This window comes from Macaca fascicularis, chromosome 13, assembly GCF_037993035.2.
Source record: "Macaca fascicularis isolate 582-1 chromosome 13, T2T-MFA8v1.1".
Taxonomy (NCBI): Eukaryota; Metazoa; Chordata; class Mammalia; order Primates; family Cercopithecidae; genus Macaca; species Macaca fascicularis.
In genome coordinates this window covers 66,476,171-66,503,945 of record NC_088387.1, presented here as the reverse complement: position 1 = coordinate 66,503,945, position 27,775 = coordinate 66,476,171, and the positions used below count along the sequence as shown (strand labels likewise).

Below are 27,775 nucleotides of genomic sequence, written 5' to 3'. Positions count from 1 at the left end.
AATGGGGTAGTCTATTTGAGAGGGAAGGCTGAATTACAGTGGTGGAGACTAGGAGGAACTAACTCGAGAGATTCTGTAGAAGATGCCTTGTGAACAGATATTGCCAACAGTTATACCACGGCACAAACAGCACACAGCCTACATTTATTATTCACCAACTGCTTGGATCTGAGGCCCGCAGAAGAGTTGACATTTGAAAAGTTGTAAACAAGGCCATAGTTCCCAGTTGGTTTTTCCTTTTACTGGTTGAAATATCATTAAGAACCTCCAAAATCTCTATACTACACTGCCATCCTGCTAGGACCATATGACAGAGGCATTTAGCTAGAAATGTCTGACATGCAAGATGGATATTTGTAATTTAAATTCAGTAAGTCATAATACATAAAAATCTTTGGAAGTCAACTATTTAGACACAAGCACTTTCACCTGGAAATGTATTAGTCACCAACGGTCAGAATAGTTAAGACAACAAAGCTTTGGATAATGCCTCTGCTTAAGGGACAGGAGACTCAAATGTCAAAAGTTTTATATATACTCAAAGCTTCTTAACCTAAAACAAGGCTTCTTTTGAAAGCAAGTAAAGGAATATATACCCCAGAAAGGACTAAAAGGACTAAAGGTGGAGCCCAAGGTGTCCAGCCACAAATGTGAAATTTCTTTGAGGTTTTACATTTACTTTGAAAGTTTACATAATTTCTGCCTTTGTTCCATGATACACCTGTGTATTAATAAAGAAATAATGTTCCCTGCCTGAAATTTTTTGGTAAGACTGGTGCTTCAGAAAAATGTATGATGTATCCTGGTTTCACATGTGCCCTGGCTATTTATGTACATCAAGTCTGAAAGGCACAGACATACTACTTCATGTACTCCTTGAATAATCTGGAAAGTAAGTGTCATCTCTATTTTAGAGAAGAAACTAATGATCAAAGAAATGAAGTGACTTGTCTATGGTCACATAGCTAGTGAGTGGATGAATTGGGACATGAATTAGAAGCTGTCTGATTTCAACATCTGTGCTATTTCTATTATACTGTGGTGCTTCTCATTTGTGGGGCAAAGAGATCTATTGAGTAAAGATGAATCATCGTGTAGTAATACAAAGACTACCCACTGGGCCGCACAGGCCCAAATCTGAGTGTTAATAGATTGTTTAATTCTCTGGAGACACAATTTACCAATAATTAAGCCTTGCCAATTCTCTTTCACACGTCTTGCAGCCTGATCTCAACTCCTTTGTATGGCATAGAACAACCTTTGTAAACTGGGTCCTGACTGTTTAGCCACTTCTCTATTGCACCACTCCTTTCCTCAGTTTTGCTCCAGAAAGAACAATTAATTTTTAGGTCCTATACCACACCACAACATACTTTCATCACACCTCCATGACTTTGTATTGCAGCTCTCCTGGGCTGGTATGCCTCCTCAAACAAACTCCTATTGAATCCATAAGTCTCTGCTCAAGTCTCATCTTTGGAAAGTTCACCTTGCCTCTCCCAGACTAAGATACTCCTGCCCCTATATGTGCTGTTTCTATGGCCTCCTACATATACTTCCATTATAGAATTACTGTATTTAAATGTTTATTTGTATTTCTCACTTTATATTACTAATTTCTTAAGAGCAAGATTCATGTGTTTTCATGAGAGTATTTCTGATTATTAGGAGAGTGCCTGGAATATAAGCACTCAAAAATATTTGTTGAAATAATAATGTTGAAAATCAATAAAAATTAGCATGAATTTTCTCTGCCACTGGGTATGGCAATGATAAAATCATGAGTAACATATTTCAGAGTGCAAAATTATTTGGTACCTACATGTACTGTCTTTGTTCAACATGAAAAAGATCCTTGCTTTCCATATTCTGCTCCAAAAGTGTTCTGTTCTGTAGCATTAATGTCTGAATTTGATCTAGTAGATGTCGATTTTCTTCTTCTAAATTTCCTTTAAGTTGGCTTAGCAACTGTTTAAACACAAACATTTTTTTTAAAAAAACATTTACATTTAACATAAATCAACTGAAAAATATGAAGTACTACACAAAGATTTAAGTGTTCCACTGTTTGAACAATTAGATGATTGTACTTTTATCAGAGCATGATTATTTTAGTGACAATGATACCTACAGCACTGGGTTACATGATATATATGTGTGTGTGTGTGTATGTATATATATACACATATGTACATACGTATATACGTACACATGTGTATATATACATACACACACACACACACATATTCTTAATTCTCACAAACACTGGGTCTAATATATAATAAATTATCTAACTCCCCAGACACTGCTTTCTGTCTTTAAAATGGTTTAACTTACAGTCCAAAAGCTAGATTCAAATATCTAATATTTTATTTCTATGAAATGTTAGACAAGTTAGTTCTCAGATTTATGAAATGAGGATAGCTCCCACGCAACAAGACTGTTGCAAGGATTAATTAATATATGTAAAGTATCTAGTAGCATGTGTATAGCACACACTAAGTACTTAGTATGTCTCATAATTTCCCCATCTACTGTTTTCTTTCTTGTGAGACAGAATTTCGCTCTTGTTGCCCAGGCTGGAGTGCAATAGCCCGATCTCGGCTCACTGCAACCTCCGCCTCCCGGTTTCAAGCTATTCTGTCTCACCTTCCCGAGTACCTGGGATTACAGGCATGTGCCACAATGCCCAGCTAGTTTTGTACTTTTAGTAGAGATACGGTTTCTCCATGTTGGTCAGGCTGGTCTTGAACTCCCAACCTCAGGTGATCCACCCACCTCAGCCTCCCAAAGTGCTGGGATTACAGGCGTGAGCCACCGTGCCCGGCATCCATTCACTGTTCTCAAGAAACCTTAAAAGTCTGTGTGTAGTTTTTGTGGCTTGATCAAGGGAAATCAGGTAATTTAGTCAACAGTTGGTATTAACAGGTGGCATTACTAGTAGTTGGGCTGCCAGCAGCATTGGGCCTTTTGTACGCAGTTAGTAGAAACTGGAAATATGCCTTAGCTAGGCCAGAGGTTCAAACAGAAGTTCAGAAGGCCCAAAGTAGTGATTCTAAAAGTTTGGCATCTCTTGTAGATTTCTGGGCCCGAGCATTCAAATTTGGCAGGTCTCGAGTAGAGCCCAGAGATCTGTATTAAAAAAGCAAAAGCAAATAACACATACCTGCCCTGCCTACACCACCCACCCCACCTCCCCCCAAAAAAAAACATTTTGAAAAATTTCAAAAGGTAGAGAGAAAATCAGAGAGAATGATACTATAATCATAAACAACCATCTAGATCTGTAACTGTGAATATCATACTATATTTATCTGTATGTTGTTAAATTGAAACATAACATACATGGTAGATTTATTTGAATGAATTTATTTTCTTCCCTGTACCTATGCCCTCTTGCAATGTGACTTCTCACTTTTTCCATAAAGAAGTGGAATCTATTTCCCTTCTTCTTGAATTTGGAATGCTTTTGGCCAAGAGAAAGTGGTGGAAGTGATGGTGTAACAGTTCCAAGCCTAGGCCTCAAGTTGCCTGTGGACTTCCACTCACACTCTCAGAGCCCCGCTGGAGGATGGAGAGACCACATGGAACAGAGAAGGGTTATCCCAGTGAGGCCACCATAGACCAGCCAGCCCTCAGCATACATGCCAGCTAATTACAGATGCAGGAGCAAACCCCTGGCAGTGAGTAGATTAGTATAGATGCTCAGCAAACTCAGACTCATTAGGCAAAAAGAAGTGTTTACTGTCCATTACCACTAAGGTTCTCCCATTGTTAAAGAGCATTATCGGTGTCAATAGACAACAGATAAAGCATATATAAAGAAAATAGAACAATTTTTTTGTTGTTGTTAGATGGAGTTTCGCTCTTTTGCCCAGGCTAGAGGGAAGTGGCGTGATCTCAGCTCACTGCAACCTCTGTCCCCCAAGTTCAAGCGATTCTCCTGCCTCAGCCTCCCGAGTAGCTGGGACAACAGGCGCCCGCCACCTCGCCCGGCTAATTTTTTTGTATTTTTTAGTAGAGACGGGGTTTCACCGTGTTAGCCAGGATGGTCTCGATCTCCTGACCTAGTGATCCGCCCGTCTCGGCCTCCCAAAGTGCTGGGATTACAGGCTTGAGCCACCGCGCCCGGCCCCAAGAACAAATTTTAAGTGTATATAGAGCTCAATGAATTATCACAAAGTGAACACTACGTTAAACCAGCACCTGGACCAAGAAACAGATCATTAATTGTATTCTAGAAACACCTGTGCTATCTTCCAACCACTATCCCTTCCCACCAAGGTTAACTACTACCTAACCTTTTACACTATAGTTTTTTCCACCTCCACTAAATCATGTCATTATATGACTTAGCCCTCAGCCAATAATTAACATTTGACCCAAGTTGTGAGAATTAGCCAGGGATGCATAGATAGCTAGGGCCCTCTCTGGTCTCTCTCGAACAGTTTTCTGGACCACCAGTGACATGTGGGAGATCTTATGAAGACCCACTGAGGCTGACTCATTTCTTGAAAATCCTTTAATTTTTGACTAGTTCACTGGTCTGTTACTTGCCCCAACCAATATTTCAACCTCAAGCTATCTAAGAGTTGACCTTTGACAACTCTCCCAGGCATGGGGCTTTGCTATGCTCTGTTCCAAATCAAGTCAGTTTCCTCCAGTAGAAAGGCTGCTGGTTTTCACAGCCTGCCCTATGCTCTGTCAAAACTACCAGGTATAGGAACCAGGGAAGGAGAAGAGGAATGGGAGAAGCCCCAAGATAAAATGCCTCAGACAATCACAGTTCCTTCCCAGGGTTGAATAGTTTTGCTTTAATAAATGCTTCTCAATTTGTTATATGCCCTTGTTGGGTTCCACAGTCCCAACATTGTTGTTTTTGACAGTTCTGTCCAATTGTATTGTTTCTTAAGGAGTTGATTTGCTGCATTCCTCACTCTACCATTCTAGAGGTATACCATCCTAACTACAATTTATTTAGACTTTTATAAACCATAGGTAGAATGAACTACTTTCTGAGCTTTGTTGGGTAATTAATTGTATGTTGTTTCCAACTAATTTCTCTATTGGTTTATAATTTCATGCCAGGTGTGAACATTTTTTCATTAAATGAATAATTTTACAATTTTCAAAGAATCTGGACATAAGTTTAAGCTAATACTTTTTAAAAGATTGTAATTAATGATATGGGAAGTTGTTCTGAATCACGTGTAGGTTTCAATGATCCTTGACCAAATTCTTTTAGATATACACCACTAAATATATACTAGTATTGTCATTGTAATATAGTCATTTATTTCTTAGGCATGTCTTGGTGCCTAAATGAAGGAAACAGCGATTAAACTTATTAAAGCTCACCTCACACTGGTTATTCAGCTTGGTTGATGTAATATCCAGTTGTTGGTATTGTTCCTTTAGCTTTGAAAATTCAGCTTCTAATCTTGTTTGTTCCAGTTTGGAATTATTCAGAAGACTTTTCAAATTTTTATGGTCAGTTTGTAAAACTTCTGTCTCTTTTAAAAGTTGACTATAGGTATGATTCAACCTATAATTAGAAATCACAGAAATATAATTAGATTATCTTAACAGCTTTTGGTATAATTTATACAATATGAAATGACATAAATAACATTAAGACATACTTAGAATAAAAGACTGTTTTACAAGTTACTAAACTTATCAAAAATCAGTTTCTATTCTGTAAAAACCAGATTTTTAAAAATCCTGAGTACCTTTCCCTTGAAAATAATTTTTAATTTCCCTTTTCCATCCACCCATCTCCACACTTGGAAAAGAATTTTTTAGTCTTTAAATATGTTCAAGTATAGGTACTGAAAGTTTCAAGTATTAATAAGAAAGTACTGGCTGGTTACTGATGGTCCATGTTTGTAATCCCAGCATTTTGGGAGGTAGAAACAGAAGGATCACCTGAGGCCAGGAGTTTGAGAGCAGCCTTGGGGATCACAGGAGACCCTATTTCTACCAAAACTAAAAATTAAAATAAAATTTAAAAAAATTAGCCAGGCGTGTTGGTGTGTGCTAGCAGTCTCAGCTACCTGAGGGGCTGAGGTAGGAGGATTGCTTAAGCATAGGAGTTTGAGGTTGCAGTAAGCTATGATCGAGCTACTGAACTTCTGCTTGGGCAACAGAGTAAGATCCTATCTCTCTCTCTCTCTCTCTCTTTTTTTTTTTAGGAGATGGGAGTCTTACTCTGTCACCCAGGCTGGAGTGCAGTGGCACGATCTCGACTCACTGCAACTTCCACCTCTCAGGTTCAAGCAATTCTCCTGTTTCACCCACCCAAGTAGCTCGGACTACAGGTGCATGCCACCATGCCTGGCTAATTTTTGCATTTTTAGTAGAGATAGGGTTTCACCATGTTGGTCAGGCTGGTCTCGAACTCCTGACCTCAGGTGATCTACCTGCCTCGGCCTCCCAAAGTGCTGGGATTACAGGTGTGAGCCACGCACCCTGCCTATTCTATTTTTTAAAATTCTAAATTCAAACTATGCTTGGTACTACAAAGGGACAGTATGTATTTTGGATGTAAGAAATAATACATAATAAAAAATATATATATACACACACACATATATATGTATATACTTTCTACATAAAATGTTTGTTATATATAATATGTATTTATTACCTATCATTTTCACCACAAAGTTTCTTGTATTCTGCAGCTACCGTTTCATGGTTTTTATTTTCAAGCAGCATTTTTTCCTGTTCTACTTTGAGCATTTTTTCCAAATCTTCCAATTGTCCTTTCTGTTTTAATAACTGATTGTAACTGGGGGAAAAAAGGCATTTGGTTTATAATATTAACAAAAAAGAAACTTTAGAAATGAAGGAAATGAGTAATTATCATTTAAAACACAGGTAAATGTATATACATTTCCTACGTAAACTAACATTAGATGTGTTTAACATATAAAATTTATTATACTACTTGAAGAAAATTCATTTTAAATTCACAGTACAACAAAATATAACAAATTACCGGTCTTCAAGGTCTCTATGTTCCACCTCAAGATTTTTGTGGGCAGACTTCAGAGTTCCATGTTTAGAGATAAGAGATTCATACTCTGAAGCCTGACGTTCATGAAGAAGTTCCAGCTTTTCATGATCTTTGATCAGAGAATCATAGAGAGATTTTAGGTCTTCTCGCTCTTTGATTACCGATTCATTTTCATTTTCTAAGGAAGACTGCTGGATTAGGAGTTGTGCATTCTGGTTCATAAGTGAGGTACTTTGGGAATTAAGGGTAGAATTTTCAACCTATGAGAATATGTGTTGTTATCAGACATAAGAAAAATAGTTCACGTTCTTTTTTCAAAATACAAGATTACAATGTTAAATAAAGCAAGCTCTAAATGAATCACAGCAGATATATTTACATTATACTGGGAAGATTTTGATTTTAGTTTCCCAAAGAATAACGCTACCATTTAATTTTGATTTTTGGAAGTATTATAATACACACATACATACATATATGTGTGTGTGTATATTAGACATATATATATTTTATGTTTTGGGTTGAATTTATTTTAAATGAAGGTGATTAGCAACCATTTTATTATATTACAAATGAAAATGTATAGAATTTGAAGTGCTAGTTTATCATTTCTAGAATTTGGTGATAGAAGTTGATAGAAGTGAAAAATTACTTGTGGAAATTTTTCAAGAGTCCAAATTAAGTAAATATTTTCTTTATCAAACAAAGTGTTGATGCTGATCAAAGAAAAGGGTTACAGAAAGAAGAATTCTTAGATTCAGAGAGGGAACTTGTTTCTGTTCTTTAAGAGGTTTCAGAGTTGAACTTTCCCCCACCTGATTGTTCTGTCTGGAAAGACACTGGCGGTGTTAAGTATGGATCCTTTGAACTTAGGACAGGTCTAAAGACAAAATTCTCATGTTGTCCTGTTTTCCAGTAACTAAACTGATAAAAAAAGCTATACAAATGAAATAAGGAATAGTATGCTGCAACCATACTCTCAAACAAGGATTTCTACCTAATTTATTACAATCAACTTAATGAAATGGTAGAAAGACCACAAATATAATTTATCTCTATTTAGATGTATTGACTGAATTTATTAATATTTAAAGCCTTTGACATTTAAAAAATTGATGTGTGAAAGTTTAGGCATGGCACTAAATAAAAACATTTTCATTTATCTTTAAGTTCATTCGCTAAGAAACAATGTTTCCATGTTTACCCTCCCTTATTTTAATAGCATAATTTAAGAGTTTGGTTGCATATTCCCAAAATATTATATTACAACCTGAAGCTTGGCATTCTGTGTTTGAAGAGTGGTATTCTGTTCCTGTAATGATACTGTCTGCCTCTGAAGTGCAAGAATCTGAGCCTGCAAATTATTGTTTTGTGTCTCAAGCTGCTTCAGTTGAGTTTTCAACGCTTGCTTCTCTGCTTGCAGTGTAGCATTCTTAAAAAACAAAAACCGAAACCAAACATATTAATAACAATAGCAATACTAAACATATTTCTATAATATACTGAATTTTATACTATGAGTATTTATTAGCAGTACAATCCATAAAACCCCAACAATCTTAAAAGAGAAAAAAAAAAAAACATTTTCCCCATCCCAAATTGTAAACAGACATTCATCAGAAAGAAGGCAATAATACTAAAACCTTAATATTGTGCCTGTGTCTTGTCTGCACTATAATATCCTAAAAATAAAATATCCTATTCTAAATATATTTATTAACACAAAAACTAGAAAGGAATTGTCAGTTGTATGGTTTTAATACTGCTTGAAGGTTCCCAGAATGACCAGAATAAATGGGGCTGTGTCCAACCATGGAGATCTATCTTTTCTAATTTACCCAAAGGCAAATATATACCTAAGTGAGTGGTGGTCCCAGAGATAGTGCAAAACTAAGTAATTTCCAAACACAAATATTTCAAAGGGAAGCAGGTTTACAGGAACAATCTTAACCATCTGTTTGAAATTTGCAGTCCACAACAGACCTAACGCAGATATTTTCTTATTTTTCTCACGATATAAAATGCTAATTAAAACTCTACTTCAACTATAAGACTCCTGGAGCATTTCCAAACAAAACATAACATTTTCCGTTTTTCCGTAAGGCCATATTTCAATGTTATAACAAATGAACTACTATGCGAATCAATGATTATTATATTTTAAAATACTTGTCATTAATCTTTTCAGGATTATTTCTAAATTAAATTTCATAAAAAATCAGCAACAGCAAAGTACAAAGAACCCTCCAGAAAACAGAAATAAAACTTTAATATACTAAAGGTCATAACTGGTCTACCCTGCAGTATGCATAAAAAGTTAACAACTGAATCACAACAGATCACTCTTAACATATCTATATGTAAATATAACATTCACTTTATTGGCTTTATGTTATATACACTGCATGTCACTGTGTAAAAGGCAGGTCAGGATTTGACCCACATATTATACTATAAAATTGAAGCTGAGGAAACAAAATGCTTTAAGATGCGTTATGATTTTGTATTTCTCTTTTGTTCATTTGTTCAAATAAAAAGGATGAAAAAATGTATACTAGAAAAAATAAAATGGAATACTGACAGTACTGACGTATTTATATACCATCTCAGCACAAAGAGGTGAACCATTTTTCACATATATATGTGAAATACTATTGTAGTTTAGCACTTTAGAAACTAAATTGTACAAGCTCTACCGATTATTCCAGGTGTCTCTAGGAATAAAAAAAATTCCTATAGTCTATAATGAAGAGAAGAGATAGCTGAGAGGGTATCTTAGAGCAGGAAAAAATTTACAATGGAAAAGAAAGAAGTTAGCAAATATAATACTGGCAAACACAAAAATTACCAGCCTATTATATGGCTGACCGTCTTTATAACCCCATTATCTAAAATATGAAACGAAGTAATTTTTTTCCAATGGAAATTTATAAAGGAAGTCTACAAGAAAAAAAAAAGATTCACCTTACAGAACTTCATATGCCAGCTCAATTTTCTAAAATGTAATTATGAATCCAAGCAATATAGGTATATATATCACTGATTAAAAATAGGTATTTATAAATGGCCAACAAATACATGAAAAATGTGTAATGCCTAACTCATAATTTTAAATGTACACATTAAAATATTTTCTCCTATTGCTTTAACAAAAATTAAAGCACTAGGTACTATCCAGTGTTAATATGGAAAGATAGGTATACTCTTTTAGTGGGATTGAAAGTTGATGTGATTTTTAGGCTGGGTGTGCTGACTCACACCTGCAATCCCAGCACTTTGGGAGGCCGAGGAGAGCGGATCACTTGAGGCCAGGAGTTCGAGACCAGTCTGGGCAGCATAGTAAGACGCCACCTCAACAAAAAATACAAAAATTCGCTGGGTGTGGTGGTGTGCACCTGTGCTCCCAGCTACTTGGGAGGCTGAGGCAAGAGGATCACTTGAGCCTTGGAGGATGAGGCTTCAGTGAGCTATGATCTTGCCACTGCATTCCAGCCTGGGAGATGAGTGAGACCCTGTCTCAGAAAAGAAAAAAAAAAAGAAAGAAAGAAAATTGATGGGATTTTTAAAGACTAATAGAAAATATCAATTAAACACACACACACACACACACACGCACGTATATATCCTTTGGCCTTGCAATTTCACTGTCAGCAATTTAGCATTCTATGAACATGTTTAAAAATAACCTAAATGGGCCAGGCGCAGTGGCTCACACCTGTAATCCCAGCACTTTGGGAGGCCGAGGCAGGTGGATCACAAGGTCAGGAGATCAAGACCATCCTGGCTAACACAGTGAAACCCTATCTCTACTAAAAATACAAAAATTAGCCGGGCGGGCGTGGTGGCGGGCTGAGGCAGGAGAATGGCGTGAACCCGGGAGGCGGAGCTGGCAGTGAGCCGAGATCACACCACTGCACTCTAGCCTGGGCAACAAAGTGAGACTCCATCTCAAAAACAAAACAAAACAAAACAAAACAAAAAACCTAACTGTAGAGAAATGTGAGATTTATTTAAGTAAATTATGGTAACATTCACACTATGGAATAATAGGTAGTCATTAAACAAAATGAAATACACATACATCTGCTAAAATTGAGAGATCTCCAAGATAATATTAACAGAAAATGCAAATAGGAATTTTGTATAGCATGATCCCGCAGGTATAAATTTGTAAAAGAAATATACTTCTATATACAGATAAATGACAAAAAAATTTTCTAGGAAGATCAACTGTTCATAGTGATTCTTTTTGAATGAGAAAGCAGAAATCAATGGTGTGGGGATTATTTTTTGGTTTTATTGCTTAGTTTTTAATTAAAGGTACTATTTTTGTGTTAAATTAAAAAAAACACCACCACAACTATTTTACTTGCTATTGTGTAAGTTCCTTAAGTTTATTCATCTTTTGAAGGGTAACTATTTGTTGTTCAGCTTGTTTGCTTGTTGTTTACTGTCAAGTATATATTGAACTAATTTAGCAAATATTTGTTAAGGGTCTACAACATACCAGGCACTATTCTAGATATTAAAGGCACGGTGGTAAAAAAAAAAAAAAAAAAAAGAAAGACAAATTACCTGCTTTCATAAATGAATATGAAATTTAATTTCACTGTGAAAAGTGCTATGAAAAAACTAAAGCAATGGAACAATAGTGAATAGTTTAAGTTGGGGATAACAACTTCACTGGGGTAAGGAGTCAGGGAAGACCTTCTGCAGGACATATGATATGGCACCCAAATGCTGAGGGAAGCCAGTCATATGTTCCAGGCAGGAGAAGCAAAAAGAAAGGCCCCTGAGGTACGAACAAATAGAAAAAGGACTATATGACCAGAATTTTCTTATTAAGTGCCATCAATTGTTTAAATATTAGACAATATATCTAAGATAAATTTCTCCAGTGATCCTCTATTTCTAAAAAAAAAGATTCCTACTAAAATTAAAAAATACTTACATTTCTTTCTACTTCAATTAATCTGTCTTTAACTTTCAGAAGTTCTCTAGTTGTTTCTTGACTTTCTCGCTCCCATTTATTGTCTTCACCAGATATTGGAGGAGAGCTCTGTACCATCCTTTCCTCATCTTGTCTCTGTTTGAGAGCTTCATAATTTTTTTTCACCTAAAATTTTATTTAAAATATTTTAATGGGGAGAAAAAAATCACCACAGTTACATTTCTCACAATTAATTTGACTCTGAGCTGATCTGGTAAATATGAGAGGCAATATACTTTTAAATGTGATGAATAACATGTATGATTTGTGCTTTTTAAAATGCAAATCGTTTCCTCCTAGAAATATAAAACCTACTCTGTTTATGTGCCAGAGTAATGTCAAATCCTATTGTTTGTCGTGCAAATGCCCCTGGATAAGAGTGGATATAGATATGTTGCTAATGACTAACAATTCTTTTTAGAGCTATCTGTAACCAATTTAGAAATTTCACAGAGATGTCTATGTAAAGCACAAAGATTTGACACTTTATTAATTTTAAGGACATATCGTATTCAGGATTTTTTAGTTTTGAGTTGGCTCTCTTAAAGTAGATTATAATCACACTAGAAAATCCTAGAGAAGATATATCCTTGGATTGCGAACAATCCAAGGATTGTTAACTCATCATACATGACCAACTTGCTCATCATATATGACCAAATTTGCCAGATTTAACTTAATAACTCTTTCTCTTCAACTCAAATTTACTATTATTATACTTATCTTGAATTATTAAACTATCTTGAAGCACTAGTTTATCCTAGGAGATTCTTATAATAAATTTCAAGTTAACCCCAACCTTTGCATTAAGGCAAGGAAATGTTTTATAGTTCAACATCTAATGCGCAACTTAAGAAAGCCTACAACTCAACAATTAATAATGCTACCGCTGAGTTAGAAAATAATGAGGTGAGACTAAAAAGATGCCAAGATAGAATGTAATGTCAAGTTTCGCAAGCCATCTAATGGGTACCCTATGATCCTAGTTTCCGGGTTTTGTTTGTTTTGTTTTTACTTTTAACACCCTAATAACAATAGATAAGTGGCATCATTTCCAGTCTCTATTTTACATGAATTTCCCACAAGGTCTTTGTTCTAGGCTTAGAAAGGCTATAAACATATGCAGTTATTAAGAAGGGGAGCTGAGAATAAAACTCAAGTCCTCTCATTTTATATTATTTTTTTGAGACATAGTCTCACTTTGTCACCCAGGCTGGAGTGCAGTGGTGCGATCTTGGCACTCTGCAACCTCCACCACCCAGGTTCAAACCATTCTCTTGCCTCAGTCTCCCGAGTAGCTGGGATTACAGGCGTGTGCCACCATGCCTGGCTAAGTTTTGTATTTTCAGCAGAGACGAGATTTCACCATGTTGCCCAGGCTGGTCTCGAACTCCTGACCTCAAGCGATCCACCCACCTTGGCCTCCCAAAGTGCTGGGATTACAGGCGTGAGCCACCGCATCCGGCCGAAGGCTTCTCAGTTTAAAGCCATTGTTCTTTCAAGTAAGTATTAAAAATGATTATGTATCATTAATCAAAATATTTATATTCAGAGAGGAAATGAATACACAGTCTAGATAAAAATAAATCACTGTAACAAAGTAATTTAGAGCTAATTAAAATATTGTGAATTATGTTATGAATTCAAATTTAAAATTTTCAACAGTTCCCAAAGATAATGTAATCTTTAAAAATAGAGTTATAATTTGCATTAAGTTGCTAATGTACAGATTTTAAGTGTAATTCGGTAATTTTGAGAATGGCAAGCACCTATATAACCCATATATCAACATGACAGAACACTTCCATTACTCTAGAAAGATCACTGCACCAGGCAACCACTGTTTTCATTTCTTTCATAAAAGTTCTGCTTATACTAAAATTTCACACAAATACAATCAGTGTATATAATCTCTGTGTGTGTGTGTGTGTATGTGTGTGTTTCTGAGTATATTTCTAAGCTTTATCCATGTGTTGAGTACATCAGTAATTTTTTTCTTTTGGTCATTATATCCAGTTTTTTGATTATGATGAAGCTGCTAAAAAAATTCATTTATCTATGTTTTCATTTTCCTTGAGTAAAGAGAAGTAGCATTATCACCTTCTTTTTCTTTTCTTTTTCTTTCTTTTTTGAGATAGTCTCACACTGTTGCCCAGGCTGGAATGCAGTGGTGCAATTTTGGCTCACTGCAACCTCCACCTCCTGGGTTCAAGTGATTCTCGTGGCTCAGCCTCCTGAGTAGCTGGGACTACAGGTGTGCACCACCACACCCAGCTAATTTTTGTATTTTTAGTAGAGACAGTATTTCGCCATGTTGGCCAGGCTCGTCTTGAACTCCTGGCCTCAAGTGATCCTCCTGCCTCAGCCTCCCAAAGTGCTGGGATTACAGGCATGAGCTACCATGCTGGGCCACGGGCTAGGACTTTTTGAGATACTGCCATACTGCCTGCTAAATTAGTTATAACATCTTATATTTGCATCAGTATGCATGACAGTTCCAGTTGCTCCCAATTTTCACTAATATTTGATCAATATTTCCATATACATTTTAGAATCATCTTGTAAATCTGCCTGTTGGGATTTTAATTGGGATTATGTTGAATCAAGAGATCAATATGGGGAATCTGCCATTTTAACAATATTGAGTCTTCTAATTCCTGAACATGGTTCTTATTTCCATTTACTGAGGTATTCCTTTGGTGTTTCTAGTAGAGTTCTTGCACACATTTCCTTAAATTCATCCATAAGTATTTCATAGTATTATAAATGGTGTTTTTTTATATTTCATTTTCCAATCTTTCATTGCTAATATAGAGAAATAAAATAGACTTTTATATATTGACTTTTATCCTGTGACATTGATTAGTCCACCTTAGCTGTAGACATTTTTCTGTAAATTCCTCAGGGTTTTCTGTAAATATAGTCATGTCACATGTGAAGAAAGACATTTTTACTTCTTCCTTTCAAATCTGTATGCCTTTCATTTCTTCTTATCTTAGTATACTGGTTAGGATCATCGGTACAGCATTTAATAGTAACAGTGAGAGCAAAATCTTTGTATTCTTCCTGATCAAAAGGGGAAAGTGATTAGTCTATAGGCTGTTTATAGAAGCCCTTTATCTGGTAGATGAAGTTTTTTCTACTTATTCTCCAATTATTGAGAGATGAGTATTAAACCCTCTAACTGTAATTGTGGATTTGTCTTTCTCCATGTAGTTCTACAGATATTTGCTTCATCTATTTTGCAGCTCTGTTACTAGGTGTACCTCTGTTATTAGATGCATAAACATTTAACCTTGTTAATCTTTGTGCTGGAATGACCCCTTTGTAATTATGTAATGAACTACTCAGCTCTGGTGCTATTTATTGCACTAAAATTTACTTTGCCTAGCATTAATATAGCCAATCTAGCAATTTTTTGATTAGCGCTAGAATGATATATCGTTTTCCATCAAGATTTCTGATAGGTAGCATATAGATGGGTCTTGCCTTTTTGTCTAATTTATTAATCTCTGCTTTTTAACTGGGGTGTTTAGACTTTTTATATCTAATATAGTTATTGCCATACTTTAGTTTAAAGCTGCCATCCTACTATTTGTTTTCTATTTGTCCAATCTGTACTTTGTTCTCTGTTTCTTCTTTCTTTTTGCCTTTTGGATTTTTTTAACAGACAGGATCTCCCCTATGTTGCCCAGGCTGGTCTCAAACCCCTGCGCTCAAGCGATCTTGCTGACCTCAGCCTTCCAAAGTGCTGGGATTACAGGAATGAGCCTCTGTGCCTAACCTGGATTTATTTTTTATGAGTCCATTTTATCTCCCTTTTTTGGTCATATTACCTATATCTCTGTCATACGAATTTAGTGGTTACTTTAACCCTTATACTATTCGTATTTAACTTTCACAGTCTATCTTAAAGAGAATACTTCTTCACATATAGTATTAAAAGTTTATAACAATATAAATTCAGTTGAATACATAGCAAGAAGCTAGTCCATAACAGTTATGTCTAAACAGCTGAAAGTGGAAGTCAGCGATGGCTTTTGAGACCGGGTCTTACTCTGTCACCCAGACTGGAGTGCAGTGGCACGATCTCTGCTCACCGCAACCTCTGCCACCTGGGTTCAAGTGATTCTCCTGCCTCAGCCTCCTGGGTAGCTAGCTGGGATTACAGATGCCCACCACCACGCCTGTCTAATTTTTGCATTTTTAGTGGAGACAGGGTTTCACCATGTTGGCAAGGCTGGTCTTGAACTCCCAACCTAAAATGATCTGCCTGCCTCGGCCTCCCAAAGTGCTGGGATTACAGGTATGCCACTGCACCCGACCCAGTGATGGCATTTTAAATATCTACTTGAAACACACGTACACAACTCATACCCAAACCCACTAATTTTCTGGTTGAGTAGCTTCATGAAGTTGATTTTATTTGCAACTCAGTGATACAGCTAATGGGGTAAAAAATTCAGGACAAAAAGCAGGTTAATGTGTTGTGTGTGTGTGTGTGCGCGCTTTTTTTTTTTTTTTTTTTTTTAAATAATCCCTTTGGTTAACTAGACACAGTTCTAAAATTTATTCTCTGGCTCTGAGAATGTCTGGATGAAAAATAAGTAAAACTTATTCTGTAACAATGTATGTTCCATGGCAATGTCTGTGACAAACAGCAGCAATGGTGTCAGCAAATAGTGAAAAAAAATTGGAACATTCTATGTTACTAGATAATATTGCTTATTGAAAAAAATGACTAGGAGAAGTTTAAAGACCAATAGGCAGCCCTATCTCTGAACTTCTCTGAGTACAGCACCTCCTATAATTGGCATGTGCACTGTGGGGATCTTAAATCTAGACCTTTGGAGTTGCTGCAAGAGGTAATCACTACTATGAGCATGAGGATTCAAAGCCAGGAAAGCTCCTGCACACACCCAACGTGAATCTTATCTTATACGTAAACCATCTGGTGGAAAGATTATTCTCAGACAACTACGTGAAGAGGATGGACTGACACGGCCCTGCTGTCTATTTATATTCCTTTTTTTTTTTTTTTTTTTTGGAGACGGAGTCTCGCTCTGTCGCCCAGGCTGGAGTGCAGTGGCCGGATCTCAGCTCACTGCAAGCTCCGCCTCCCGGGTCTACGCCATTCTCCTGCCTCAGCCTCCCGAGTAGCTGGGACTACAGGCGCCCGCCACCTCGCCCGGCTAGTTTTTTGTATTTTTTAGTAGAGACGGGGTTTCACTGTGTTAGCCAGGATGGTCTCGATCTCCTGACCTCGTGATCCGCCCGTCTCGGCCTCCCAAAGTGCTGGGATTACAGGCTTGAGCCACCGCGCCCGGCCTATTTATATTTCTTATAGTGTTCTGAGTAGAATGATTCTAAATGTAGCCTATAGTAATCTTGTCAGTCTAAGTATTCAGTTAACTTTGAGACCACTCCTGGGGCACTGCAGAGATAATAAAAGGGTGAATAAACCAGAACATGACTCTACCAATCTACCATCTACCAACCCTGTGGAATGGGAAAGTCCCTTATATTTTGATTTGCTTCCTTAGGGAAAATAAACAGTTACCTCTGCCTTGCTTGCTTACTTCACTGAATACTTCCAAATATCAAAAGAAAACATCTAGAAAAGACCTCAAATTTATGAGATCAGGTGCTGTCATATTTTGCTTAGCAGAATTTTCCCTGGATCCTCAATAGGAAAGAGTGACAGAGTAAAATGTCAATATCACAATGAGAGCTTTTCCTAATAATATAAGCCTGCCTCTTCCTCATTCCACCCACACACTTCTGATATATCCCTAACAGCATGCAGGATATCACACACATGAAATAGCACTGAATAAGCTATACCATATTCATATGACAGAGATCTGTTTAAGAATACTCTCAAGTGGCCGGGCGCAGTGGCTCACGCCTGTGATCCCAGCACTTTGGGAGGCCGAGGTGGGCGGATCACAAGGTCAGGAGATTGAGACCATCCTGGCTAACACGGTGAAACCCCATCTCTACTAAAAATACAAAAAATTAGCCGGGCTTGGTGGCATGCGCCTGTAGTCCCAGCTACTCAAGAGGCTGAGGCAGGAAAATGGCATGAACCCGGGAGGCGGAGCTTGCAGTGAGCCGACATCACGCCACTGCACTCCAGTCTGGGCGACAGAGCGAGACTCCGTCTCAAAAAAAAAAAAAAAAAGAAAACTCTCAAGTTTATGAAAAAGGAATAGACTAAATATCAATAAAATGTTTTATATTTTTATTTTCTACTTTATATTTTTCTGTCCAAATATTTATATAATAAATGATCCTTAAAATTCTTTCCAAGAAAATCACTTACTGTTTTAAGTTCTTGGCGCAATTGCTGGTTATAATTCGTGGATTCTTCTAATCGAGCTTCTAAAGCAGCAATTTTTTCTTCTTTTATTTCAAGAGACTTCTTAAGAGTGGATTCTAATTTTGATTCCAAAAGTTTATACCTACTATCCAAGTACAAAGTAATATAGTTCATTATTGGAGGTCAGAAAATTATTTTTAAAGATAATTTATGACCACAAATATTCATGCCATAAATGGGTCTTATAAAAACCTTGTTGTTAAAGAGGCAAAAGAACTCATCCTCTTCTTACTGCCCCATTCTCCCTTTAAAACTAATCCTGGTAATGAAGCAACAAAATCATTGAGTGAATAGAGCTCCAGATTATGGCTTAGATTATCAAAAGCAATAATTAATTCTCAAGGAATCTGGAAGATCAAAGTCCCAAAATAGCCCCTTTCAGTAATTAAGACTCTTATTTTTTTTTTTGAGATGGAGTTTAGCTCTTGTAGCCCAGGCTGGAGTGCAATGACATGATCTGGGCTTACTGCAACCTCTGCCTGCTGGGTTCAAGTGATTCTCCTGCCTCAGCCTCCCTAATAGCTGGGATTATAGGCATGTGCCACCACGCCCAGCTAATTTTGTATTTTTAGTAGAGACAGGGTTTCACCATGTTAATCAGGCTGGTCTTCAACTCCTGACCTCAGGTGATCCGCCTGCCTCGGCCTCCCAAAGTGCTGGGATTACAGGCATGAGCCACCACACCCGGCAATGAAGACTCTTTATCTCAGAGTACAGAGTAGTTACAGTTAAAAAATGATGTATTTGTGGCACAGGATACTGGTGACAGAGTGGCAAGAGGGAGATGGATGTGACTTAGTGTTGCAATTATCTTTCTGAATGGCAGATAATTATTAATAAATACTTTTTTTCCACAAAAAGGATGGTATATGAACACAATTCAGAGTGTATCATAAACCAGTATTTATGATCCATTTCTTAAACCCAAAGACCCTGAAGACAAAACCAAATAAAAACCTAAAGTGTATATATGAGAGTTTCACCACATTCTTTTACTGGAATTAATTTTTATGTAAATATTTTCTTCTCAATCAGATTTTAATTTCATTGAATACAGAGAACAAATCTCATTCATTTTGGTATTGGCTCAAGTCAACAAACATTTAAAAATCATTTACTGAGTCCGATTTTGGGTTTGCCGAATTGGTGACGTCTGAGTTGCTTCTGGTCTATCCTGGTAGAAACATACAGTAAACAGAGAAAAAAAAAAAAAGATCTCAGGTGAGATGATGTATGGGAAGGCTCAGCATACAGAATGAATGGATAAGAGGCCTGAAAACATATGAAAACATAATCCTGTGAGCAACCAGATTGAAAGAGAAGACAGAAGACAGAGAGGTAAAGGAGAAAAGACAAGAGTGATCACCTTTGTTTACAACTCTATCACTTTATTTATTTAGAGACAGAGTCTCACTCTGTTGCCCAGGCTGGAGTGCAGTGGCGCGATCTCAGCTCACTGCAACCTCTGCCTCTCAGGCTCAAGTGATTCTTGTTCCTTGGCCTCCTGAGTAGCTGGGATTACAGGCGTGCACCACGACGCCTGGCTAATTTTTCGTATTTGTAGTAGAGGCAGGGTTTCACCATGATGGCCAGGCTGGTCTTGAACTCCTAACCTCAAGTGATCCGTCCCCCTCGGCCTCCCAAAGTGCTGGGATTACAGGCATGAGCCATTGTGCCCGGCCTACTAAATTTATTTTGTTGCATTTAAATTTATCTACTTATACATTCAATTCAAAAACTACACTATATATTCCTTGATGGCAAGAATAAGTATCGTAATAATAACTGTACCGTCAAAAAAATTCAGAAAGAATAACATGAATTAGAAAGATGGGAAAGTTAGGCCGGGCGCGGTGGCTCATGCCTATAATCCCAGCACTTTGGGAGGCCAAGGTGGGTGGATCCTGGGGTCAGGAGTTCGAGACCAGCCTGGCCAGTAAAAATACAAAATTAGCCAGGCGTGGTGGTGCATGCCTGTAATCCCAGCTACTTGGGAAGCTGAGGCAGGAGAATCACTTGAACCTGGGAGGTGGAGGTTGCAGTGAGCCGAGATTGTGCCACCGCACTCCAACCTGGGTGACAAGAGCAAAACTCTGGCTCAAAAAGAGAAAGATGAGAAAGTTAGACTAATAAAGGAATTAGGGACATCATTTGAGACTGATACACCTAAATCCCAAGGTGGAGGGAATGGCACATTAAAGGAATATATGTCTGTGAGCTTCTGGGTTTTTTTTTGTGACATAAAGACTAACTCCCTGGCTGAGAAAGAAGCTGGTTTAGTAGTTCAAGCCACTTTCTATTTCCAAAAAGCTTTAGTTCAACATATACCCTTACCTCCATGCCTAATATGTAAATAAATATGTGGAAATAATGAATGCCATCACATGTTGCCTAGACTATTATAATCACTTCCTAGCCTGTCTCTGTGCTTACAAATTCATCCTTTTTGTAATCCATCTTTTATATACTCTAAAAATTGCTCAGCACATTTTTGTGCTTTTATACAAATGCTTTTGTCTACATGGAATGCCCTTCCCCACTGTTCCCACCTTGTAAACCTCTGTCATTTTTTAAGATTCAGTTGAAACATTATCACTACTTCGATGCTAGATGATCAGCAGATAAGAAGAGCTCAATTAACATTGGCTAACTGTATGAATTAAGGTTTGGGACGAGGAGCCAAACTGTATAAAGGGTCCACCCAGAGCTGGGTTCATAAATTTATATGAACCTAGGGTCACTTAGCACTATAGGGTGTACTCTACTTTTTCTTTTGCAAAGAACATGCAGTACAGTGTCTTACATATAGTAGATAATAAATCTGTTTGAATAAAGAGGGGATGCATATTCAGTATCTATATTAAAAGACAGTCAATGAAATCTGCACTTAAAACTATCTGATTAATTCAAATAAAAATATTTCCTCATGAAATATCTGTATAATTAATTCAATAATCATTGCTTGACTTGAACTGATTGCTAGAATATATGCCTCAAATTATATCTCTGTTATTACACAACTAACTTTTTAAGTATCAATCTATCCTATTTACTTTGAACATTCTCAAAACTACATGAACAAATCACCATTAATTTTTCCAATATACATTTAATATAGAATATAAATACTGGAACAGTAATAATGAGTAGATAAAATATAAGTTATATAATTACAGAAATGGAATGAAAATCTAGTCTACATAAAATAATGTTCTTAACAATATACAACCTCTATTCCAGCTGGATTCATGGAGCTGACTGGATGCTAAACAATAGACTACTTGAAAATCAGATTAACTCTATTTGATAGACTGTAATTACCATGAGAGAATATATATTTTCTTTAAACCTATACTGATCATTTTTAAAATTAAAAGGCATATGAGTTAATTTTTTAACTCATATCCAGCTTTTAACGCTTTAGTTTTCCACATTATTTTTATACCTCAGTTGCTTTTCTTTTCCTTTGTTTCATACTTTTCCTCCATTTATCTTTAAGTCAACATTGTGGCAAATAAATGAAAGAACAGAGGTATTTAAGCACATGATTCAGATAAAAAATAACTTGCTTAATTGACTGTGTTTGATGAGCCGGAGGTTGGTTTGTTGTTAATGTCTTATTGTTTTCACAGTCAATTATAGCCTCTGATCTTCTGCTACCTGGGTAGCATCCTGTTTTCCTATTTTATAACTGTATTTATATAGTAACATTTTAGGTTTTTATTTTCTTGTATCTGTATTTAGATTGTCTATGATTCCTCTTTTCTCCTTAAGAACTTTTTTTTTTTTTTTTTTTTGAGATGGAGTTTCACTCCTGTTGCCCAGGCTGGAGTGCAATGGCACGATCTCAGCTCACCGCAACCTCTGCCTCCCAAGTTCAAGCGATTCTCCTGCCTCAGCCTCCCGAGTAGCTAGAATTACAGGCATGCACCACCATGCCCGGCTAATTTTTTTGTATTTTTAGTAGAGATGGGGTTTCTCCATGTTGGTCAGGCTGATCTCGAACTCCCGACCTCAGGTGATCTGCCCGCCTCAGCCTCCCAAAGTGCTGGGATTACAGGCGTGAGCCACCGCACCCGGCCACACAACTTTCTTTAAGGGAAGAAAGGAACCAGAAATAGGGTGAAATATATAAATGTTTTCTATAGCTAATACAGAAAATAACTAATGTATGAGCAAAAAAAAAAAAAAAATTTTTTTCAACTGTTTGCCAAGTAGACTTAGTACTCACCTGTCATCAGTACTTTGCTCATCATGTAAGAGTCTCTCCTTATTCAACCCTATCTTCTCAAGCTCATGAGTTAATTTTTCAAGATCATTGTTCATTTGTTGGGTCTTCAATTTTTCACTCACCAAATCCTTATTTTAAAAGAAATACAAAACTCACGTGTCAAGGGCATAAACATCTAAGAAAGTCAGCTAAGATTCTAATTACCACCATCTAGGAATACATGTAATTTGAACCAGGAAATGTCGTTAAACCATTCCTTCATTATTAAAATGTAGCTGAAGTTATAACCTAGTTGAAATAACTTTTTTCCTTTTTTTTTATGCTAATGCGTTAAACAAAACCTTAAAAGGGAGTAGTAACTCTTTACTTGTGAATACACATTTAGGTTTGAAAACTGTGGGGGAAAAACATATCCATTTACTTTTTAATAACGAGCCTGAACTTTAGTGCACCTTTCTTCTTATAAATATATGTTGACTATAACACTTCTCTCCCACAAGATCCCTTCTCCCAGTGAAAGAGGTCTTATGATACTGATCTGAAGAACTAGAGGATGTTCTTAGAAGTTTAGGCACAAGGAACCTGTTGTTCATGTGTATAAGTCTACAGAAGAGAAAAATAAAAGGTCCCTCTCAATGCCTCTTTAGCAGAAATGCAGACTGCCCAATGTGACCTTCTGCCAGAATGCTAATATACTTTTAAATTGAACTTAAACGGTTATCACATATTATAATGCTTAGAGATGGGGAAAAAGAGCCAAACACACACCTTCTGACTTGCACCAACCATGTTTCACAGAACATACTGCCAATTTACTCCTGGAAGTTTCAGAATTCTTCTTGATACATAGATTCAAGCAAATACTAGTTGCTCAGTGTTGAACAGTTGAACCTGATTTGCATTCTCTGGCTTTGAGGTCAAAATTCATGGGGCTTTGGAGTCTGAAAAATCTGGATTTGAATCCAGTAATCCAACTCTGCTATTTATTAGCCGTGTGATCCTGAGTAAATTATTTAATGTTTCTGAACCTGTTTTCTCATCTAAAAAATGGATATAATACTTATAAAGGATTAGTTGTAAAGATTATGTGCATGTATATATATGTATATATATTTGTGTGTGTGTATATATATATTATTTTTATATATACAACTTACATGAAGATTTTAGCCCAGTACTTGGCACATAGCACTCAATAAAAAGTAGCTATCATGATTATTATACTTAGAATTTAATAAGAGTTTTGATCAAGCATTTTATCATTATATTGAAATAAAGGTTTAAAATTATAATGCAATAAGTCAGATACCACTAGGAAACTTTATTACTACAAATTCTTTTAAAAATACAATTTATAGGTATTTCTTAGTTTAACAAAAGTAGGAAACTTGGAAGGTATTTCTAGTTCTAATTCCAAAATTCTACTGAACCATAAAATAGATGATGCAAATTACTGATAGATTCCAATAAAACTTAAAGAAACCTTGAGTTAAAAATATTAAAAAGGATGCAAATTAATGATAGGTTCCAATAAAACTTAAAAGAAACCTTGAGTTAAAAATATAAAAAATATTTGCCTTAATTTAGGTAAACATATTTACCTCACGTAGTGTAACCAACGTTTTTATATCAATAGTTGCTCTTTTCACAAGCTCCTTATTTTCTTTTTCTAGTTCTTTTAGACGGATACAAGATTCTTTATATACACCAATTTCTTTGGATAGAGTTTTGTTTTCTTTTTCCAAATTTCCAATCTTCACATTATTTTCTTCTAATGTGGTATCTTTAATTTCTGCTTGCTGTCGGAGTCTCTTATTTTCCTTCTCCAATTGTTTCTTATCCTTTTCCAGTTGAGAAGTCTCTTGCTCTAATGATTTATTTTCTTTTTCCAGTTGTTCTAGCCTTTTGCTAGATATTTTTAGTTCTTCTAGGTTTTTTTGCAATGTTTGATTTTCCATCTCTAAGTCTTGTAGTTCACTCTCTAATTGCTGGATTTTTTTATTGCTGTTCTCTAAAGCTTTTTGCAGTCTTTGATTTTCTATATCTAAACCCTGGTAGCTAACTTCCAAGCGTTCTGTTTTCTTGAAAGATGCTTTCAGGAGCTCCAAACCTTTTTTAAGTTGCTCTTTTTCACTTTCCAGTTCTTTGTTTTCTAGCTGTAGCTGAGCCATTTTCATGCTTGCACACTTCAAAGATTCTACATTCCTTCGCAGCTCTAAGTTTTCCTCATCAAGTTGGGAATTCTCTTTCTCTAGGGATTCTAACTGAAAGGTCAGATTTTTAAAGCTATCCAATGTTTTTTTTAATTTTCTATTTTCTCTTTCTAGCTCTGAATTTTCTTGTTCTAACGCCTCAATTTTTTCACAAGTAATTTTTAAATTAGTTATTTTTTTCTGTAACAATTCATTTTCTTTTTCAAGATGATGCAATTCATTTTCAAGTTCTTCTGCTCGTTCTCCTTTTTCTTTATAATGTTCCAGTTCTTTTTTAATTTGTCTTTTTTCAAATTCAATCTTGCTTAGCTTGCTACTTGTTTCTTTGATAGATTCATGGAGAATTTTGTTTTCTTTTTCAATGTCTTTCACTCTTGCTTCTGCACTTATCTGGGACCGCTGCCTTAAAGAAGACACTGTTTGATTCAGATGTTCATTTTCCTGTTCCAATATCTTAATCTAATTTGAAAAAGAAAATAATCAAAAGCTGTAATCGAGGAAAAACTAACTATGGTTTATCTCTTCCAAAAACTACCAAGAAAAGGGGAACAAAAAAAAAAGGGTACTAGAATGCCTGTCTTACTTTTAATTCTGACAAGTATTTACTGAAGACCACTGTGTACACACACTGTCAGGTCATTAAAGTTCATGTCTTTAGGAAGTTCACAGTTTAAAGGAACGATTGAGAAATGTATTTTCTATTAATCATAATGGTCTTCAGATTATTTATAGTTACATGCTTCAAATACAAATAGGAATACCGGTGTCACACACACACATACCTCCTTGAGAACATAAGGTTTTACTTTTACTGAGTAACTTTTGCAATGCCTACAGTGGGTCCTCAGTAAATACGTGCTGTATTGTATGTGTATATATCGGTTTGTATGTGTGTGTATTCATTCCCAAAAAGAATTCTAAGTAGGAAGCATCAAAATCACAAAAATTACTGGGTACATTTGAGAACTAATTCATCCAATTTATACCATGACCTAATACAATGATTCTCAAAATTTAGTGTGTTAAATAATCTCAAGAAGCTTGGAAAAGTGAAGATTGAAGCTTAGTCTAGAATTTCTGTTCTGTATCTCTAAAGAAACCTTCATTTTTATGGCTGGTCTGAGGACTATACCTGGATGATATAAACAAATAATCTTACTTCTAAAAAAAATTAATGCTCAGGCATGGTGGCTGACACCTATAATCCTAGCACTTCGGGAGGCTGAGGCCGGAATATCTCTTGAGCTCAGGGGTTTGAGACCAGCCTGGGGAGCATAGCAATACTTTGTCTCTACCAAAAAATAAAAATTAAAAAATTAAAAAATTATCTGGGCATGGTGGTGCATGCCTAGTAGTCCCAGCTGAGGTGAAAGGATTGCTTGAGCCTAGGTGTTCGAGGTTGCAGTGAGCTATGATTGTGCCACTGCACTCCAGCATGAGTGACAGAGCTGGACCCTGTCTCAAATACATAAATATTTCAAAAACAAATCAATTAATCTATCCAGTTCTCAGTTTCCTCAAACATAAAATAAGAATGAACATTAAACACTTGAAAACAAATTTCATAATATCCAAGACAGTGTGGTTGCCACCGCATTTCTCCCTCTTCGGTAGGTCAGAGGACAGCTGCATTTCCTGGCCAACTCCACTCAGGGACTCTAGAATCTGCAGCCCTATTCCATAGACACTTGAAAGCACAAGAACTGCAAATGCTTATACTAGATGATTATCAAGCACACTAGCAGTTTAAAAAACTCTAAGCTTTCTCTTCAACTTTCCTAAGATACATAGGTTAGAAAATGAGGTAAAATTATAATTACTTTGAAATAAAAAAATTCTAAAATATTTCCCTTTAATGTTTATATCAACGTTTTGTTTGCATATATTTTAAATAACTTTTGCTAATAAATTTTAAAATACATTGTTTACTTAGTAAAAAAATGTACGAACCTGTCTCTCTGAATTTTCTCTCAGTGTTTCAATTGTTTTTTCAAGCTGAGCTTTCTCCTTCATTAGATCCTTGCTTAAATTCTGACAATTCTGAAGACTTTGCTTTTCTTGAACAATCTCATTTTCAAGAATTTCAACCTAGAGAAAATTAAATCACAAAACAATATGTTAAATATTCTACAATAGTGAAAACATGTCAAAATAAAAGATAATCACTGAATAAAGGATAAAATAGTGTTAATATCCAAATGCTAAAATTTAAGAACTCAGTATAGAAATTCAAGCAGCATTCCATGCTAATTTCTGTAGCTGTATAAAATCTGCAGACATGATTTCTTATCCTATGCATCTTTTGGGGTAAGTTTCATTTTCTAAACACAAAGACAAATCCAGCTGAATAAATGATAATGTGCTATATGAGAACTATACAAACTTTTTAAAAAGATTCTCTTGGCTTCAGTGGATTTGTAAAGTAAAATTTTACTTATACTCAGAGAATTTCAGTGAGCAAGAAGGGAGAAGATATAAAAAGCATGAAGGAAAAGATGAGAAATAGTACAGTATAAGTTCAATGAGGAAAAAAGAAAGGACTTGGTTTAAAATAAAAAAGAGGGAGAAAAAGAATACTACTATAAAAAAGGACTAAGGAAAACAGCAGCAAATATTTATATTTCAGGTTCAAATTTCTTTTCAATTACACATTTTAGAGATAAAAAATACTGGTAGTTAATATGTACAAAATAGCAAATTAAAGTTAAAAATATGCTAAGACTATTGATTTTTCCATTATCATATATTCAAACTAGGCAATTAAAAAAATCGAGAAGACTTTATAAAATATTCTACTGCAAGTTAAATGTTAAATTCTTATGTCAATAGTGAAGCACTCTAAAGCAATTTTAATTTTTCTATTTTAACATTAATGGAAATAACTACACATGGAAACAATCTTCCAATAATATTTCTAGCCTGGGCAACATGGTGAAAC

The 27,775-nt window shown here is 35.9% G+C and overlaps 2 protein-coding genes across 21 annotated transcripts in view; one reads left to right on the top strand and one right to left on the bottom strand.

The window, feature by feature from the left end:
* The window catches only part of CCDC88A (coiled-coil domain containing 88A), a 130,668-nt gene that overhangs the window by 23,118 nt on the left and 79,775 nt on the right, over window positions 1-27,775 (bottom strand). For 13 of the 18 annotated variants that reach the window (XM_005575836.5, XM_005575837.5, XM_005575841.5 and 10 more), the window contains exons 14-23: window positions 26,788-26,925; window positions 24,226-25,296; window positions 22,625-22,752; window positions 18,337-18,478; window positions 11,973-12,137; window positions 8,292-8,453; window positions 7,004-7,281; window positions 6,650-6,793; window positions 5,359-5,545; window positions 1,823-1,968 (exon numbers count right to left, since the gene is read on the bottom strand). In XM_005575836.5, the coding sequence (XP_005575893.1) occupies window positions 1,823-1,968; window positions 5,359-5,545; window positions 6,650-6,793; window positions 7,004-7,281; window positions 8,292-8,453; window positions 11,973-12,137; window positions 18,337-18,478; window positions 22,625-22,752; window positions 24,226-25,296; window positions 26,788-26,925 (2,561 nt within the window). Of the gene's footprint in view, window positions 1-1,822; window positions 1,969-5,358; window positions 5,546-6,649; window positions 6,794-7,003; window positions 7,282-8,291; window positions 8,454-11,972; window positions 12,138-18,336; window positions 18,479-22,132; window positions 22,486-22,624; window positions 22,753-24,225; window positions 25,297-26,787; window positions 26,926-27,775 lie in introns of those variants that run through there. The other 5 variants (XM_005575838.4, XM_005575843.4, XM_074011731.1 and 2 more) reach the window with 2 other exon arrangements.
* LOC135966914 (putative prolyl-tRNA synthetase associated domain-containing protein 1) overlaps window positions 1-27,775 on the top strand; it is a 59,621-nt gene that overhangs the window by 29,154 nt on the left and 2,692 nt on the right. The window contains exon 3 of one of the 3 annotated variants that reach the window (XR_010580635.2): window positions 13,364-13,513. The exons of 1 other annotated variant lie outside the window; for it this stretch is intronic. The gene's annotated coding sequence lies outside the window, so the exon portion shown is untranslated. Of the gene's footprint in view, window positions 1-1,405; window positions 5,372-13,363; window positions 13,514-27,775 lie in introns of those variants that run through there. One more of the 3 variants, XM_074011791.1, reaches the window with a different exon arrangement.